A 20,411-nucleotide genomic window follows, 5' to 3' on the forward strand; every position below is an offset into this window, starting at 1 on the left:
TTTACTTCAGCGACAACAATTCAGCATTTTAGAAAACTAAAATAGATATCACTGCCTGCTTGTTTTCTCTTATGTTCTCTCTGCTCTGAGTTATGACTATCCAGAGCTGAGCACACCTACATACAGTCTACTATTCTTTGTGAAGTTTGATACTTTATGAGATCCTGTTGATATAGGTTAAAGAACACGAGAAATAATTCACAGAGCAATGGCAGGCACTTTACTTAAACATACTTTGTACTTTAAAAAGGAAAAGTACAACTTCAGCAGAATGCAATATTGGAATCACATGTGTTAAACGTTTTGTTTATTTGTTTATTAACTATCATCAGCCTCAGCCTGTAACCTCCATCACCCATTTTCGTTCCTGCTGTTGTTCCAGTGCTCATTTCCAGGATCGTTTCTTGGATTACGTTACATGGACCTCCTGTTGTTCTTGTTATATACACTCCCTAACGCCCATTTACTCCACTCCCATGTTGATACTCAGAACCCACACTGGCCAACTACTGTGGTAAAAACCGCATTCTTCTGCCAGAGGAATATTAGAACACAAGAATATATTAAACAAGAACAATGCTTTTCTAATATGTAAAAACCAGTTGCTAGCAAAATGGATGAAGTTGGACGCTACATTTCTTATGAAATATGAAATGGTGAGCTATTCGAATCAAGCTTTAGAATCAGAGCTGTACAGCTATTTCACTAAGCTAGCCAAATAAAGCAACACTGTTGGATGAGCCACCTTCATAGACACGCAAGGATGAGAGATGGGGTTGAGGAATAAACAGTTCCAGTGTTATTTACTGTAATTTCTAAAGCTCCAGTTTTACCTCTTGCCCCATTAAAATTCTCATAAGCACATGGACACTACGAGCAAGTTTAAAAAATTATAATAGTTCTGTAATACCTTGTAATACCTTATCTCACATTTGGACCAGAGACGGTTAGTGTAAATTACTGCCTAATTCTTATCTTGAATAATATTATAACCCATAAATAACAAGAATACCTTCAAAATGACAACTCTCCCAAGCACAGTCTCCCTCCTCTTTTTCTCACTTTCACCCTGCACCCTCTATCCATTATACACCAGATTATGCCAATGTGATGAAGGAGTGACCTTCAGATGTTCATGTTCTGCTCTTTAGTGCTTTGGTGTGCTTTAGCACTAATATTTGGCTCTTTGGAACTCTTTTTACAATTGTAATTCTTTTAAGATTTTATTTTTTTTTTGTCTTGTAATGTGTCATGGATTGTGGGTGTACGGGACACAATGATTCAGCAGGTGTGTACAGGCCTCCCTGTGAGACTACTGGCTTAATTGCAGGTGTATCTACCTCTTGGAGTTCCATCTGCTGTTGGGCAGTTCCCCTTTTTCTTCTTTTCTCAGTGCAATCAGGCTGAAGATGCACTGTCATTTTGGCGTGTATGTTCATCACCCACGACTGTGCAACACAGGCACCAAGATGTCCACTGATAAACAGGCTGTCCCTGTCCAGTGTAAGGCTGGCTGCTAGTGCTTTAAAACCTGGGTAGAAAGACAGGAAGGTTTATAAGGTACAATCATTAAAAGTATCAAATTTATATATTCTCAGTTTTGCATATGTGGACTTCTCTCTTCAATTCTCAATCACATGTTTTTATTTGGGTTTAAATCCAGAGAAGAAAAAAAAACATAAGTCAAAATTGATTTTGGCTTCCTGCAGCCATTTCTCTGAAGTACAGCTGATGCCAAAAGATTACATGACATTACCATGTAATATCATGTTACCATACATTTCTTTGGGCAAGTCATTTAGGGTCTCTCCTGTGTTTGAGGCCTTTTTGCCCTTGATACAATGAGAAAATCCAAGCAACTCAGCCAAGACCTCAGAAAAAAAAAACTGTGGACCTCCAAGTTCCACTTGTAGGAGCAATTTCCAAACAACTGAAGGTTCCACAAGCATCTGTACAAGTAATTGTATGCAAATAAAAATCTTGGGACCACACAGACACTGCATTATTCAAGAAAGGGCACAAAGTAACTCCTGACCTAACTTTAATTTGAAAAGTTGACCTGAACACCAAGGCAACAACAATGGAACTGGTGAAGGACTTGTAGGCATCAGGTACCAAAGTATGTACACCCACCATTAAGAACCTGAAAGGCTGTTGTGCAAGGAAGAAGTCTCTACTCTATGACCAACATAAAAAAGCCAGACTGAAGTTTGCAGGTGATTACCATCCTTTTGAAGGAGTGTTCTCTGGTGAGATGAAACAAAAATTGTATGAACTGTATGGCCATAATAATCAGCACTATGTATGGCAAAAGAAAGATGAGGCTTTTAATCTCAAGAACACCATCCCAAGCATGGAGGTGGCAGCATCATTTTGTGAACGTGTTTTGCTGGAAAAGGGACTGGTACACTTCAGAAAATAGATGCCATCATGAGGAAGGAGAATTATCTAGAAATACTGAAGCAACAGATCAAGACATCAGCCAGAACATGGACACAGCTGGGTCTTCCAGCAGGACAATGATCCTAAGCATACATCCAAAGTTGTAACAAAAGACAGAAGAGTAAAAGGATTGGAGTGGTCATCACAAAGTCCTGTTCTGAATCCCACATAAAATTTGTGGATTGAAGTGAAAAAGTGTGTCTGAGTAAGAAGGCCCACAAACCTGACTGAGTGACGCCAGTTCTGTCAGGAGGAATGGGCAAAAATTCTGGCAACATATTGTGAGAAGCTTGTGGAAGGCTACGCCAAGCGTTAGAGCAATTAAATATTCAAGCAATTAAAAGGAAATACCACCACATACTAACAAAGTGTATGTACATTTTTAACCCACTGAAAATCTGATACAGTAAATAAAATCTGAAATAAATCTGTCTCTTTGCTATTATTTGAAATGACCTTTTAGGGGAATAAAGTATACTGTATACCCTAATTGAGTTAACACAGGAAATGTATGGTAACATGAAAGGTGTGGAGTTGTGAAAATTAAGTTTGAATGTCTTTAGCCTGGGTGTATGTGTATGCCTCAACTGTATGTTTTATGGGATCCTGTGGAATGACCCATATATACCTCAAGAAAAATACTAAAATACTATAAGTTCTTTTTTTATTATTATTACAGAAGAGGTAAGTGCTTTCTCCAGTTGCTTTGTTGGAAGATTTTAATTACTATGTGCACGCAATCCGTATTACCTATTCTATTCTCTTAAAGTATTACACTAATACAATACCATGGCTGAAACTCCCTCCAAGCTAGGTCCCCAATGTCTGGATATGTCTCTTCAATGGGGACCTTAGCTTTCTATAATAAATTAGAAGCTAATTTCTCCCCCAAATACAGTTCTTTAATCAAGATTTGCCAAGATATTATACTTTACTCATATTTCTGCTTAATCTATGGAGGTGGATTAGCACAGATGTTGATAAATATGGAGAGGACTTACTATTTCCTTCATTTGCTTAAGAAAGTATTGCTTTTTCACATATCTGTGCCAGATTCCATCAAGATAAATTTAATGTATGTGTTACATTTATTCTTCATCAAAGCGCTCTGTTAGTGAAATCAAATGTGACAACAGACATAGGCAATTTTGTGGTTGATGAGTAGTTTTAATTAAGTCAGCGTAAATAATAAAGTCAGCCAGGCCCCCCAGGCGATCTAGTAATATGTGAAATAAGTCTTATGTAATATAACCAACTGCTGATTGAGGATCATAATTACGCTGACTTCAGTAATATGTGAAGTAAGAGTGTGTGAATACAGAGTGATCAAAAATGTAGGTTTTGTTCTGGGCCCAGGAATTCTGCACAGCAGCTGGCTGCTCATGAACAGGTTGCATTGAAACTGCCACCATTGCAATGAGCAAAAGTGAAATCCCCAGTTTTAACACATGCTGCAGATTGTAGTGTAGTATACAGCTGTGATCAGTGTATCTCAATGAAAATCAATGCTAATTTCTACTTCGTGTGCTGGAGACCACTGTAGATATTGACTGTCTGTAAGTGGTTTGTAGGATTCATTTTCAGTAAGTCCACTTTACCTCCTGTGGGATTGAACGAATTACATGGGAGGTGGACTTTGCAATAAACACGATACAGAATTCAATGACTGCATAAGATGTAAAGAGTTTTACAAATCAAACTGTTTGCTTGAACAGAATGACAAAAGGCTATTTTTTAAAGTTATGAGTAATGTGTGTGTGTGTGTGTGTGTAACCCTAGGTAAAATCCTGACGCAGATTTTACATTAAAATAATGTGAATGCATTGCAGTGATATATGTTTAAAATCCGTATGAGAGAGATGTAGGGACTTTCAGATTATATTCTTTTTGCTTGCCAGAGAGAAGAAAACTGGATTCTACCATCCCGTCGTTTCCACAGGGTGGTTTGGTGTAAATAATTCTGTGTTTACGAGTCTGGAAGAAAGGCACGGACTGAAAAGATCTTCACTATTGAGAATATACGTTAATTTTAAGATCACTGTTCGGTTACGCTTTTATCTGATTAAATAAGAGATTGTTTTTCGTAAGCCGCGTTGCGCGCGACTTGCCCTCCCCCTCTCCGCCTGTAGCAGCGACAGAGCCCAGGATCCGCCTGATGCCGTTTCGCTGTTTCCACGGTGAATTTCTCCTCCAGAAAGCATCCAAAAGCTGCTAATTAGAATATCTAAATAAAAAAAGGAGATCAATCCGAAAGGAAGCGGTTAAAAATTCATAACACAAGGTCAAAAAAGGAGGAAAAGGCTGGAAAATTCGTAAAAAGCTACGGATCTGCTACTCGGTTTCGTTTGAAGAAAGCCCGGTAATGATTCGGTTTTGTTCTGTGTACAGTGAGGTATTTTAGCGTCTTTAAGGCCAGGTTTGATCCTGATGAAGTCGCATGGAGGAATTTAATCAGTCAGCTTCAGCACTGACTGGACAGATCCGCGTTCTCCCTTTGCGTTGCTCCTTATGTCGCTGTCCAGCTCAGTGCACTGTGCTCAAACGGGTACTGATTTGAGAATCGGCGTTTTCCCTTCTCTCCCATTTCCTTTTACTCAGACATACATAAATTTAATTAGTTACAGCGTTATTTAGTGTTCAGAGAGACAGACGTCTTGCTAGGATGCTTGTTATTCTCGAGCCACGACTCAGAATTAATCTCTCCTCTCCTTTTCTCATAGGAACAATTCATGGGGAAGCTGGTCCTCCAAAGGATGTAAAACGGTTCTTACAGATGCATCCCATACAAAATGCTTATGTGATCGCGTGTCTACCTTCGCCATTTTGGCTCAACAACCTATAGAAATAGTAAGTATACTCTCTGATTACCGTTTCCTCCCAAATAGCTAGATATAAATATGCGTAAACTTGAACCGCACAAGAACATTGTTTAGGATTGTAAATGTTTTAATCAACAGTCTCAGTGTCAGTTCTCCTCGCGATCGCCTACGTACATACAGGAGAGCGTGCATGCGTGATTGTGTGTGCGCGCGAGGGGGAGCGCGCGTGGGCGCCTGATTCTTACCCTCGCCTGCCCACAAAATTGAATGTGGTTTGTTTAAGTATCATAAAACAGCTCAACACATTTTATATAACGCTCTATTCCCCAACAGAAAACCAGTAATGGCTATTACAGGCAGGGGGTTTCAAACAGAACAAAATGTGATCACATGTAGAACAAATGGTATATGTTATGCAGACAGGGCAGGAGTTTGAGACTCCCATCATTGCAGTGCACTAGTGACATATCAGTACAACTAGCTGCAAGTATTTTGGGAGAAAAATAGAATGTGCTGTCAGGGTTGCTTTCTTGGCAGAAGTCATAAATTAAGGGAGCAGGAGATAAAGTGGTGAAGGTTCATTTGAAATGTTTGGTGCTGAGCAGTGCTGCTACACAATCCAAAGCCATAAACAGATACCAGACAGCCGTGACATATTACCACTATTTAAAGCTCATGCCAGGCTGCTAGTTTGTTTGTCAATGTGAGAAACATCCAGGTGCCTCAAGTTCAGCATTTTATTCAAGATATTTGAGCTGTTTAGACTGAATCACAGACTTGTACTGTTACTATAATGACCTTGTGACAAATATCGAGATATATCACAATCTCAATTCCCAATTTCATTATAATTATATATATATATATATATATATATATATATATATATATATATATATATATATATATATATATACATATATATATATATATATATATATATATTATTACCAAAAAGTCTGAACTGTTTTTGTCTCATTCACAGGCTATGGAGTACTCAGGGGTCCCATCTGTGACACTGATTGTGGGCTGTGGCCTGTCTTGCATAGCTTTGACCACCCTGGCTGTAGTGTATGCTGTATTGTGGAGGTAAATTTTGTTTAAATTCTGTTTTGTTAAAAGAAAAAAATGCAAGGATTTATCACATGCGTTTGTCATTGCTCATTTGAGAAATACACATTTATTTACTTATTTTTATATTAGGTACATTAGGTCTGAGAGGTCCATCATTCTGATCAACTTTTGCCTTTCAATCATCTGCTCCAACATCCTGATTTTGGTGGGACAGACACAAACCCATAATGCGGTAAACAAAAACAATTTTTCCATACTTTCAGCACTTTGTCTTACTGTCTTGTTCTTTTACACAGACTAGATAATCTGTATTTCTCAGGTTTTAATGGCTCATGCCAAGAATGTAGATAAATTTGAATTAAGAAGATGATTTTTTTTGCTGCTGCTCTGGACAAGCTTTGTCTAGTCATCATCAGTAGACTCTTGATTTAAAGTATTTGCCTGCAATGCAGTAACAAAATCTGCAACACACCAAACAGGAAGTTAGGCAATAACTTGAGCATTGGTTGAATAATTTTGTTTTGCACCATGTTATGTAGGTACCAAAATAATTTTGCCACTATAGGGAACAAGAAGTGAGGCTGTGACAACACTTTCATGTATTAATACCAAAGCCTAGATACCTAAGACTTTCCACTGTCATTTTTTTAAGTGTATTGAAACCAAATTTATCAGTGTATACCAGGGGTGGACATAAAAGTGTAATTAATTAACACACAAAACCTGAATCCTTACAGAAATAGAGGCACAATGCTTCATTCAGGACGTGGCACAATGCTTCATTCACTTCATTCACAATGCCTTTGATGACAGTAACTAATGTTCTATAGAGACTGCACAGTGTCACTGTAATTTTAGAGACAGAGATTGGAATGCTGGAGCCCCTCATTTTAGGCTAAAGCTATACTGTTAGCTAGCTGAATAAGGCTTTGAATGCAGAAGCACAGACACACACAAAACTGAACAAAATTATGTGTAGTGCAGATAATGGAGAGTAAAGTTGTTATATAACACTAGAACAAATTGGCATTGCCTTGCATATTGAATATTTATCGAAAAAACAACATTGGGCTATCTGGTGATGGTAGCAGAGTTGAAAGAACACAGCTAACAACTGAAATGTTAGTGAAGGACTTGCTGCCATGATGTTTTGTTGAAGGCGCAATCACAACAGCCTATATAGAGGCAAGAACTGACCCTTCCCTGGGAAAACAGTCACTTGAATACTCATTTTCTCTGTAAAGCTGTCTAAAAGTCCAAAATGCCAATTGCTGGTGTCAAAATTATTTACCTAAATGACAGCATGTGGTGTGATCTCACAGCTCTGCCCGTATTCAGAATAACCGCGCAATTGTGAGTACGATATTGCTTTTATTCAACAGTTCTATAAACAAGAAATTAATCTTATTAATAATATCGAATAAGTGATATTTTGGACACAATATGGCCAAATGTTCTGTTTATTTTTGCTCTGCTAGCATAAATAGATCCTGAAGAAGCCACAATCACTTTATCGCATGTCAACTAGCATATTGCCCGTTGGCTAGCTGGCTAGCTAGCTCACATCATTTCTTCCTTTTCATCTTCATCTAGTGAGCTTTCATATTTTAAGCCAAAAGTTATATTCCTGAAAAGTATCCTTGGCCATATGCACTGATGATGCTTCTAACACTACTGTAATAACGGTTTCAAACTAAGAAGTGGAATTTTATGTGCCGAACATAGACGAGTGGAGTGATACACACAGTGAAATGTCCCAGTGCTGTTATAGTAAATATAAGCACTTTTGGAATGCCATTCGACCAAATCAAATTAATGGACAGTAACTGCTGTATAATTAATAATTAATATCCAGTGAAAAGTTTGTTTAGTAGTGAAAGCCAATAGGAAGCAAGGGGGTTACCTCTGGTGCCATGATGGGAAAAGAAACCATTAGTGACTGTCACCTCAGCAGCATATTGAGTCACATGAAGGGATGAAAAAAGTACAGAGAAATGGTGCTTAAGTAAAAGTATTGGCAATGTATAAAAATCTTATTCAAATGAAAATAGAAGTATGGAGCCAAAAGTCTATTTGAGTGGAAGTAAAAAGTATAAACATTTAAACATACTCAAGTGTTCAAGATTAAAAGTGAATATTTAAATAACTAAATTAAATTTTTTAAAAATTTATTTTAAAAAATAACTTATCAAAAATTAGCAATCAAGACATGATTTTTTAAAATGAAATATTCAGCTTGGAATCCTTTATTGCTGAGTTCTGGACAATTCTGGACACATCTTTGACATATCTTCACATCTCAGCAGTATTGATAAAGATGAGGTGAAAAATCTTACCAAAAATGATTTTACCCTGCATCTATGCACTTCCTTTTTTGTATTAAAATAAAAGTGGGGAGCATTAGCACAGCTGTGCGCAATTTTATTTGACCTTGATGTGAATTTGATTGGATCAAAAAAGTAAATAGTAGTGAAAACACACCTGATTTACTGCTGGACAAGAGAAAAATAGAAACAAAATCTTATGGCATTTGAGATTTAAACATGCACTTTGAGGGTCAGAATGAAAATATAAGGCTGTATTTCTCTTGTACATTTACTTGAGTAAGAGTACATTTTCAAAATTATTCAATTTCAGTAGTACTTGAATAAAGTACAAATCTTCCAAATTAGTACTTACGTATAGTATTACTTAAATATAGTACATTATTGAGTACTATAGTATAGTATATTATTGAAGTACTCAAATATTATGTTAACATGGCAACAAAAGACAAAAACCTGTTAACCATCTGACACATTATCTGTTTGTCCCTGGCCAGTGATATGACCCTTGTGAATATACAGGCAGGTGAAAAAAATATAGGAAAAACAACATACACTGTCTTAGCAAGGTTTTGGGCCACGATAAGAACAGCTTTAGTGCACCTTGGTACAGATTCTGCATGTCTCTGGAACTGTACTGGAGAGATGATGCACCATTCTTCTAAAAGAAATTCACTCAGTTGGTGTTTTGATGATCTCCCATAAGTAGATCGAGATATTGTGCCTGCAAAGGCCATAGCATATGATTTACATAATTTTCATACTCATCGAACAAATCAGTGGACACCACCACCCTCCCCGCACCACCCCTCCCCCCCCCATGCCCTGTGGATGGATGCAGAATAACTTTGTATTGATTTGCGGTGACCTTTCCATCTAAGGGTCTAAGTGGACCCAAACCATGCCAGCAAAATGCCTCCACACAGCATAACAGAGCCAGAGGTCCTCCCCTCTCTGTAGCGGTCAAGCATTCAGGCCTTTACCATGCTCTTGGTGTTTGCTACACATGTACCCACCCACTTGTTGAGAACATGCTTTTCAAGGATGACTCATCTGAAATCTCTGTAGACCAGTGCCTATGGTTTTTGGACTATTTTGGTTTTCCACTAAAATCTTAAATATGCATTCATATTTATAATGTGGGGGTTACACACTGCAGCCCTACAATAATATCTCTCTGTCTGTAGTTGTTGCTGGACGGTTCTTGCTGACAGTCTGATCACGTCCTGTATTGACATTCTCAGTCACCTGAAAAATAGTTTCTCTTCACTAATGTACGAGCGTTACGGTGATGGAATGTTTGCTTTCACAATTTCTGACCACAATTTCCAACCCTATTTTACTAATGTCTTTCCCAGAGATCTAAATGCTGGTGTCACTGTAGTCACTGTTGAGCAGCCTTTGTGCTATCTGCCCTAATATTGAACCTCTTTCAAAGTCAGTTAGATGTTTTCCTCTTGAAATCTTGACTGAGGTCAGCTGTTTAATTGTATCACACTGTCTGGAAGCATTTTGGTTTCTCCACCTGTTTATTCAAGTTTTTTCTTTAATTTGTGATGGTCTCTATGTTTGTTGAACAATGCCTTCAGGGTATCTCCAGCATTTCATATTATTTTACCACAAGGGGCTACTGTAGCCAAAACAACATCAGGCATCAATGCTTTTGTGTCAGTGTTATCTGTTTTTAACAGTGTCCTCTTAGGCTCCTGAAGAACTTGCGGGTGCATGAAAGACAAGACCAGTAGGGGAGAGTCATGTTTCATGTGAACAAACAAGGCTTGCCAGGACATATACTGTATACAGCATATACTCCTTTTCCAACCAAATGGTGCTGTGTCTTGTACTGAAGCCCAGGATCTGCTTGTGCTTGGCCAGCGGATCTGTAAACCTCTCTCAGAACTGTTTTGCAACAAGCAGCAGTGCACATTAAACGTTGTCGAGCCTACACTGAAAAAAAAATGGAATGTGTGGTTGGTTAGATTTAAGAAAAAAAATTTTGTATGGTTTACATAAAAATATTACGTTTCTCATGAAAACGTGATTGCATTGCCTGTGCTAAAGCTAATTTAAACAAGTTGCTAATTACAAGATTGAATTAATTAAATTGAACGTGATCAATTCACATAGTACAGGTACTAGAAAGTCGATTTGTGTGTGCACGTGTAAATATAAATGTCCTTCCTCAAAGTAGCGTTGAAAGAATTCCATTTTCTCCTTTCTTGCCTAAGGGAACTTTTGTTCTTTTCCTAGATTTAAAGTTTCACTATTGAAAAAACTGGGTGTAAGTGAACACGGAAGTTCACACTGTGTGTTGAGCTACAGTATGTTGTTCCATGCGCCACCTGGTGGATATTATGTGAAGCACAACAAATGAATTTAAAGTCTAAGAAGTGTGTCTGCAAGGTGCCATGTGATCACTTGTGAAGAATTGCGTGAAACCGCTTGAAAAAAACACGCATTTTCAAAGGCCACATCTGTAGAATTTTAGGAAATCAGGAAATGAGGCCATATCTTATGTATTTATACCAAAAACTTATGATTTGATAGCAAACATTTTTGCCAAGGGTTTTTTGTAGAACGTATTGCTAAATGGCATGCAGGTTTCCCTCTACACCATGATGTGGCTCCTTGAGGTGTGTGTGTGTGTCTCTGTGTTGGGTGGTGTTTTTTTTTTTTTTTTTTTTTTTAATTCACTCATGGCACGCTATCACGCAACACTTCTGGATGTTTCATTCAGGGTGGACTTGAATATGAACAGTATGTATCATTCTACTGAACCATGCTGGGATTTTATACAGAACACAGAAAATGTCTTTTAATTCTTCCCTAGTATTTTATTGCCTAATATTGGATCAGTGAGCAATAAAATGCATGAAACTCAACATACAGATTAAACTTCATCGTGATATTGGGAACTGCTGTGTTCTTTTGTTCATAGATACATTGGTACTAAACCAAGGCCTAACACTATTATTTTTATTATTAATGGTTTTTAGCCAGACACTTCAGATCTTCAGTTTTTAGCCAGATCTTCAGCAATTAATGACTTCTCTTTTATCTTTCTCTGTAATTTAGTTGAGTCATATTTGTGGCAGTTTATATACAATCCCTACTGAAAGTATTGGAATGGTCAGGCCAGTTATTTTTTTTTTTTGATGAATATGAGATGATAGATCAGAATTTTAGCTTTCATTTTATGATATTTTTGTCCAGATGTGTTAAACAACTTGAATGTTTGAACCCATCCATTTTTCAAGTGGCCAAAAATATTGGAACATATAACTGACAGATTTTTTGTTGCCCAGGTGTGCTATGTTAGATTGATTGTTTAAACAGTTATTAGCTCTGAATGTCTACTCTTTGTTTGAGACCTGGGTTTCACTTGTGAAGACTGCATTTGTTGTTAAAAAAGGATAAACCAGAATGAAGACCAGAGAGCTGTCAATGGGAGGTAAAAGCAAGCCATTTTGAAGCTGAGAAAAGAGGGAAAATTGAGGACAGCCATTGCACAAGCATTGGGCATAGCCAGTACTACAATTAGGAATGTCCTGAAAAAGAAAGACACCACTGTTGTAATAACAACCAGACAACGAACAGGTTGGCCAAGGAAAACAACAGCAGATGATGACAAACATTGTGAGATCTGTGAAGAAAAACCCCAAAACAACAGTCAGTGATATTAACAACAACCTCCTCAGGGCAGTTGAAGATTACACAATCCACCATTTGAAGAAGACTTCAATGTGTGAGAGCAGAAATATAGAAGCTACCACAAGATGCAAACCACTCATCAGTAATTAGAATAGGAAGGCCAGATTGGAAGCTTCACTACCAATCACAAAGCGTGCACACACTGTGCCTACAATCTTCTAGACTTCTATCCACAGAGAACAGTTTTATCCACAGGGTTTCACTAGGTTACTTTAATAATACAGCAGCAGATAAAGTCTCTCCATTCCTTTATATTGTGTTGCTACTTGTTTTCACGCATATTAACAGTATACAGCAAGGGTGTCCAAAGTCTGGCCCCAGGGTCAAATACGGCCCGCGGACAGATCTTATCTGGCCCACGGCTTCCCTAATAAAATGTATGATAGGTGGCCTATAGGCCAATATGCTGCAATTTTTCATTTCACCCGAAGGTAACAGCAGACTGTGTTAACACAGTTAGCTGAAATGTACCAGGCTTTTTCTCTTACTGCACCTGCAATTTCATTTGCAGTATTCTATATAGTCATGGCTACAGACAAAAAGCCACCTTTGAAAAAAGTTATGCTATACAGCATATACTAAATTTTATGCTTTTGTGTATTTATGCATTTTAGTGTAATGCTTTTGATATTATATGCATATGAACAAAAACTTTTCTAAACTGATTTTATCAACCTTATCAAGTACTTGCATGCTGATCATCAAATTAAATTCATTTTGAAAGATAGCACCTGCAGTGATTCAATTCAATTCAGTTTTATTTATATTGAGATTTTAACAATGGACAGAATTTGGAAGTTGCACTTAGATCTAACATGATTCTGACTGCATTCCATTGGAGACTGTTGGCCGTGCCTATAGATTAAGCAAAGTTTCTCTCTCCACATCTGTGTATTCTATAACCATGCATGCACCTAAATAAAAATTCCATTGGGAATTCAGGAAAGCTTTTATGAAAACATAGTAATTACTTTTAAGATCATTAGAAGTATGGTTGTTGTAGTTGCTATAGATAGGAGGCTCTTCATTACTTTTTACCACCTGCCTGATATTGTGCAGTTCCCCTTGTGCCATCAAAACAGCTCTGACTTGTCAAGGCATGGACTCCACAAGACCTCTGAAGGTGTGTTGTGGTATCTGGCTGTTAGCAAGATGTTAGCAGCAGATCCTTTAAGTCCTGTAAGTTGTGAAGTGGGGCCTCCATGGATATGACTTGTTTGTCCAGCACATCCCACAGATGCTTGATCAGATTGAGATCTGGGGAGTTTAGATCTTAATCTGATCGAGCATTTGTGGATTGTCTGATTTCCCTGCAGTGTGGCAGGGCGAATTATCCTGCTGAAAGTGGCTGCTGCCATTAGGGAATACCATTGCCATGAAGGAGTTTACTTGGTCTGCAATGATGTTTAAGTAGGTGGTACATGTCAAAGTAATATCCACATGAAGGCCAGGACCCAAGGTTTCCCAGCAGAATGTTGCCCAGAGCATCATACTACCTCTGCTGGCTTGCCTTCTTCCCATAGTGCATCCTGGTGCCATGTCTTCCCAGATAAGCGATGGACATGCACCCGGCCATCCACTTGATGTAAAAGAAAACATGATTCATCAGGCCAGGCCACCTTCCTCCACTGATCCATTTCTGATGCTCACATGCCCATTGTAGGCGCATTTGGCAGTGGACGGGGGTCAGCATGGGCACTTGGACCGATCTGCGGCTATGTAGCCCCATATGCAGCAGGCTGCGATGATTAACTTTTTCAGTAAATTGCACTACAGTAGCTCTTCTGTGGGATCGGACCAGAGGGGCTAGCCTTCATGCCTCAGGCGCATTATTGAGCCTTGGACACCCATGACCTTGTTGCAGGTTCACCGGCTGTCCTTCCTTGGACCACTTTTGGTAGGTACTAACCACTGTATACCGGGAACACCCCACAAGACCGGCAGTTTTGGAGCTGTTCTGACCCAGTTGTCCAGCTATCACAGTTTGGTCTTTGTCAAAGTCGCTCAGATCCTTATGCTTGCCCATTTTTCCTGCTTCCAACACATCAGCTTCAAGAAATGACTGTTCACTTGCTGCCTAATATTTCCCACCCCTTGACAGGTGCCACTGTAACTAGATAATCAGTGTTATTCACTTTACCTGTAAGTGGTTTTAATGGCTGTTCGGTGTATGTTAGTAATAAAGCACTGGGTCAGACATGACCCTATCTCTATTGGTTTTAACAAATACTTGTTCTACCATGCAAATATTTTATAATATAATATAAAATATTTAATATTTAATTAAATGTTAAATTAAATATGTTAACATTAATACAGGAGAGCAGTACTTGTTTTTATACAAAAGTTTGTTTGCTTAAATAAATTTTAAATTCATTTAAAGTACAAAATAATTAACTTTTTCCTTGCTCATAGTAATGCTGCTATGCTACACATTTCGTAGCACTGGCATTTGTTAGGGTAACGTACTTTTATTTCAGCACTTCCCATACAAATTGTGAGTGGGACAACTCTCAGGTTACAGGAATGACACATTGCTCTGTCACACATACATTCCTGAAATTTTACTCAGACACCTACTGTATGTATGGGCAAGCATTTTGATACTGCATGGCACTTTGCCCAAAAGCATTTACAATTTTATTAGTTGAAATAATTAAAGGAGGACAAAGAAATTGAAGATTTTTTCTTTTGCTTAGAGAAGGTGGTGTTACACACCCTCAGCATGATCATATTCAAGATTAAAGATTTTTTATTTGTCACATACACAATTATATACAATATATAACTTGCAGTTAAATGGAAACCTGGCCTACTTCTCTTTAGACTGTGCATTAAATACTAAGTTAAACTTAAAATTAAAAATTAGAAATGAATAAGAAATAATAAAAAATAAGAAAGAAAGAAATATAAAATATATATACAGGATATGAAATATATGTGCAGGATCTGAAATATATGTACAGAATGTGCAAAAACAGATGTACAACATATGCAGTATGTTACATTTACTAACAATACAAATTGCAAAATGCAGTGTGCAAAGTGTCAGTGGTGTGCAGAGTGACTGTATAGTCCTTGTGGAGTCCTAAAGGGTCTGTACAATGGACATATCCGTGTTGAGGAGTCTGATGGTCTGAGGGAAGAAGCTCCTTCTGAGCCTCTCAGTTTTAGTCATCATACTATGGAAGCACCTGCCTGACTGCAGCAGGCTAAACAGACAGTTACTGGGGTGGGTGGAGTCCCTGATGATTTTAGCAGCTCTTGTCTGGTGTAGATGTCAGGCAGAGCGGGGAGAGCAGACCCGGTGATGTGCTCAGCTAAGTGCACCACTCTCAGGGCTTTGCGGTTCTGGGTTGAGCAGTTACCGTACCACACTGAGATGCACTGAGTTAGTAAACTTTCTGTGGCCCCAGTGTAGAAAGTTTTCAGGATCGTTGGGGAGACCTTGAATTTCCTCAGCAGTCTCAGGTGGTATAACCGTTTTCTGGCTTTGTTCACCTGAGCTTGAATGAGATGAGTCCAGGTCAGGTCCTCAAAGATGTGTACTCAAAGGTACCTGAAGCTGCTCAGTCTCTCCACGGGAGACCCACAGATCTTGGATGGGGTGTAGTTCCACTGTTGCCTCTTCCTGAAGTCCATGACCAGCTCCTTGGTTTTACTGATATTCAGAGAGAGACTGTTAGCCTGGCACAAAGCTATGAGTTTCTCCACCTTGTAAAGGTAGGCAACCTCATCGTTATTGGAGATGAGCCCCATAACCACTGTGTTGTCAGCAAACTTGACGATAGAAGTGGAGCTGTGATAGGACACACAGTCATGTGTGTAGAGAGAGTAGAGCAGGGGGCTCCGGACACAGCCTTGTGGGGCTCCGGTGGCCACTCTCACTACCTGGGGTCTGCCTGTGAGGAAGTCCAGGACGCAGTCACAGAGGGGGGCATTAAGTCTGAGGTCCCTGAGCTTGAAGGCCAGCCTTTGTGGGACTTTGGTATTGCAGGCTGATCTATAGTCTGTAAACAGCAGCCTTACATAGTTCCCTTTGTTGCTGTTGGTGTGGGTGGTGTGTATGACATGAGAGATTGAGTCCTCAGTAGACCTATTGGGGCGGAAGGCGAACTGAAGTGGATTGATGGTGTCAGGGATGGAGGAGCAGCAAGCAAATTTTTAAGACTACAGGATGATAGTCATTTAGGCAGGAAGGCTTATTGTTCTTTGGCACAGGAATAACTACAGATTTTTTAAAGCTGTTGGGGTCCACACACTTAGCTAGGGACTCGTTGAAGATGGAAGTGAACAAACCAGCTAGCTGATCAGTGCTGGATCTCAGTACATGGCCATAAATGCTGTCGGGCCGGCTGCTTTCCTGAACTTGACACGCTTCAGAGCCCTCCGAACCTCGTCCTCCTAGATGGTAATCACTTGCTTGTTGCTAACAGAGCTGCTTACTTCTGTAGGGGTAGTCGGCAGGATAGTGCTAGTGCGGTTAGCCTCAAAGCACGCAGTATTCAGCTCGTCCATCAGAGAAGTCCATCAGAGAAGAATCAGCTCTCACCACAGCGGTGGATTTGCCTCCGAAGGTGCTGATTGTCCTCACTCCTTGCCACATCCATCGGGAGTCATGGAGCTGGAAATGAGACTCCAGTTGCTCCCCGTACTGGAGTTTAGCGGCTCTCACTGCGCATTGGAGAGCGTAGCATGCTGCTTTGTACTCACAAATATTCCCCGATATAAGCCCTGCATTGTACGTGACTGTGCATGAATTCACCTCAGCTCAGATAGTATTATCCACCCATGGTTTCTGGTTTGAGAAATTCCTTATTGTGACGGTGTGTGTTCTTTCCTCGATTAGCATGCTAACAAAGCCAACTGCTACAACAGTAAACTCGTTGATGGCAGCAGAACTTGACCGGAACATCAAGTCAATGTCATCGAGCGTGTCCTGTAGCGCAGCTTCTGATTGGGCAGAACCACCCTCCTCTCCGGAGCTTCCTGTAAGAACCTTTGTTTATATTCCGGCATGAGGAAAATGGCGGCATGGTCTGATTTACCAAAAGCCAGTAGCACGTTAGCAGTCCAGTGGTCCAGTGTTTGCCCCTGTAGTTGGACAGGAGACATGTTGATAAAAGTTCGGCATGAAATGCCTGAGGTTGGATTTGTTAAAGTCCCCAGCTATGATTAAGGCGGCGTCCGGGTGTTTGTTTTGGTAAATGCTGAGCACATTATGGAGCTTTGACAGAGCCATGTTTGTGTCTGCCTGAGGAGGGATGTACACAGCACTGGCAATGACCAATGTAAACTCATGGGGCAGGTAGAATGGATGGCACATAATAGTCAGGTGTTCCAGGAGAGGCGGGCAGGAACATGACAAAGTGGTAATGTTCCTGGGGTCACACCATTTGTTCTTGACCATGAAACAAACCCCACCACCAATGGATTTACCGGCCTCCACAGTTCTGTTCATCCATAGAATGGAGGAGTTATTGGACGGCGTTACAGCTGGGTCCGGTACCGGTCCCTGATGTCCCGTTGGAATGTAATCCTAGTTCTGAGATCGTCTATCTTGTTCTCAAGAGACTGGACATTGGTGAGCAGAATACTGGGCAGGGGAGGACTGTGTGCTCTGTTCCTCAGTCTGTTGCGAACTCCAGCGCGTTTTCCTCTGTGTTTCTTTTTTGCCGCCTTCGGGGAGCTCTTGCGTGGGCATTGTTTCCCTCCGTGCCGCACAGTATCTCAGATGGCCATGTTGGGTCAGTGGATAAACTGTCATGAAATAGGTAGGTATAGTGGTTACCAATGTTCAAAAGTGTTCTGCTGTCATAAGTGATCAGTGCTGATGTCATGTGTGCAAAAGGAGAGATTAGAAGTAGGTAAAAAGGTAAATAAGAGAACAGTCTAAGCGGAGCAACCAGGGTGGCATTTGGACACGGCGACTCCATCTTGACAGTGTAGAGTTTGTAGAGTTTCTCAGGTAACTGGCATGACAATGCTTTGCGTTGTGCTATGGAACTTGTTTAAGCTTTAAAATGTAATACGAATGAGTACTGACAGTGTGCATTCTTCTGACAGTACATCATGTATACCATGTTGGTGCAGATTGTAATTATCTTACAGTGTCTTTCACTGTATATCTTTCTAGCACCGCAAAGTCATCAGTCTGTCGTTGCAGTTGTCACTGTACATAGTATTCCTCTTCATTCTCGCTAGCTGGCAAAATGTGCATTTTGGCACCTTGCTTTATGATCTATGGTAGGCAGCTTTATTTGTGCTTTATATGAATATGAGTGCTTTGTTTAAGGCTTATGCTGTCTAGAAGTAGTTTTTTCTGTTTCCAGTTACGAACACATTGCATTCCCCTTTTTCTGATGATCCTTACCGTTTCTCTTTGTTATTTTTTTGTTTTGTTTTCATGTCTTTTGAAAGATAATGCAACCTCAAGATTACTTATAGTTTGGGTGTTGGGAGAGTATATTTGGTTCCACATTTGATTACTGGTTGTAACAGAAATCTGACACTTTTCTAACCATGGTCCTTCAGGACTGATATGTGTCTGTGTGTTGAGAGCAGAGACTGACGGCTTTCGGCATGTGTGTTTTGGACTGTCGCCTCAGAGAGCTTCACTGCTTTTGTTGATGGTGAGGGAGTTGATGCTAGTCTGGTTTTGTCTGTCTCCTTCCCAAAAACACCACCATGTAGTTTTCCCTCTTCACAAAGCTTCAGCATTGGGCCCAGTGGATTCATCTTGCCTGGACGAACCAGCCTGTGCCAGTCCATTTTCCAATCTCCCAGGTAATCATACAGTCCAATGAAAGAGCAGCTGACAATAGCAAATATTGCACAGTTATGACTCCCACGGGTCTCTACAGCATGGAGCCGGAAGTGCGCTGAATGAATTATGGCCGAGCTCAGGCTGCAGCCTGCACTGTCTCCATGGTGCTGTATCTAAGGCTGCCAGTACATTGCATTTATTATTAGCTCTCTCTCGTTCATGTCTCTTTCTCTCTCTTTCCCTCCCTTGCTGTTTTTCCTTTTCCACTGCAGTATGTAAGGCCATTGTTTGTATATATCAGAGAGGTCCCTAGCTTAAAGTTTTTTTTTTTGCAGAAAATCTACATAGAACTATTAATCATATTGGTTGGGTCTAAGGCAACTTTTTTCCTAGTTCCTATTCTTTTTCCCATTCTTGCCCATAATAAGGCAGGGAATGTGACATTAGTAGCACAGTGGTATTTTCAATCCCATTTTGGGCTAAAATTGGGCTGACTTTACTACCTGTTGGGACAAACAGACTATCACTTTTCTAATTACAGGAAAATGTAAGCATTTTTGTCCAATCTTTTTGAGTTTGTAAATCCAGATTGTTTAACTTGGTCTATGTATTCACCCTGCTAGAGCTAAGACACAAGACAGGTCATCCTCCAGATTGTATGTCACTGAACACCTGTTCATATGTTAATGAAATAAAGGTCATAGGGTATAGTTGAGGACCATTTTTGTGACCATCATTAAGAAACAGAACATGATAATACTGAAGACATTACCTGAGCATTTGTTAACTTCTTTATTAGTTTTTGACTTCAGTCATACATTTAGTAATGTCTTTTACATTCAGGGCCATGAAGGTAAATGTTTATATGTGTACATGAGAAAGCTTTTTTCTTCATTAAAAACTGAGCATAGCTCATGGAGGAACACTGAGATTTTTTTGACTCTGCAGGCTCTTTATGAGTCATTCTGAGTGACAAACAATTTACAGTTTAGGAAATAACTTTAAATAACCTGAAACCAAAGGACTGCATGTTTGTGATGCCTTTTCCACTTTTATAAATGTTATTAAGTTTTGTTTTGCACATATACATGAAGTGTAAATTTATAGTAAATGTTACGGACTGCAGAGATGAGCAAGCACCACAGCTCATGGTATGAGAGTAAGTCATTCTGGTGTTTCAACTCAAGAGGATAGTGATATTTTGTTGCTTGCTCCTTGTTTCTATGGCAAACTATACCCTGCCTTTCTGGCTTCTGATGCAGCAGCCTTCTATTA

The 20,411-nt window shown here is 39.6% G+C and overlaps 1 protein-coding gene across 3 annotated transcripts in view; it reads left to right on the plus strand.

The window, feature by feature from the left end:
- Positions 1 to 20,411, plus strand: part of adgrb3 (adhesion G protein-coupled receptor B3) — a 207,310-nt gene that overhangs the window by 166,275 nt on the left and 20,624 nt on the right. For all 3 annotated transcript variants that reach the window (XM_026943047.3, XM_053231051.1, XM_026943048.3), the window contains 3 exons: positions 5,163 to 5,289; positions 6,247 to 6,350; positions 6,465 to 6,567. In XM_026943047.3, the coding sequence (XP_026798848.1) occupies positions 5,163 to 5,289; positions 6,247 to 6,350; positions 6,465 to 6,567 (334 nt within the window). The remainder of the gene's footprint in view (positions 1 to 5,162; positions 5,290 to 6,246; positions 6,351 to 6,464; positions 6,568 to 20,411) is intronic.

The sequence above is a fragment of the Pangasianodon hypophthalmus genome, chromosome 28, assembly GCF_027358585.1.
Source record: "Pangasianodon hypophthalmus isolate fPanHyp1 chromosome 28, fPanHyp1.pri, whole genome shotgun sequence".
In the NCBI taxonomy this organism is placed as follows: domain Eukaryota; kingdom Metazoa; phylum Chordata; class Actinopteri; order Siluriformes; family Pangasiidae; genus Pangasianodon; species Pangasianodon hypophthalmus.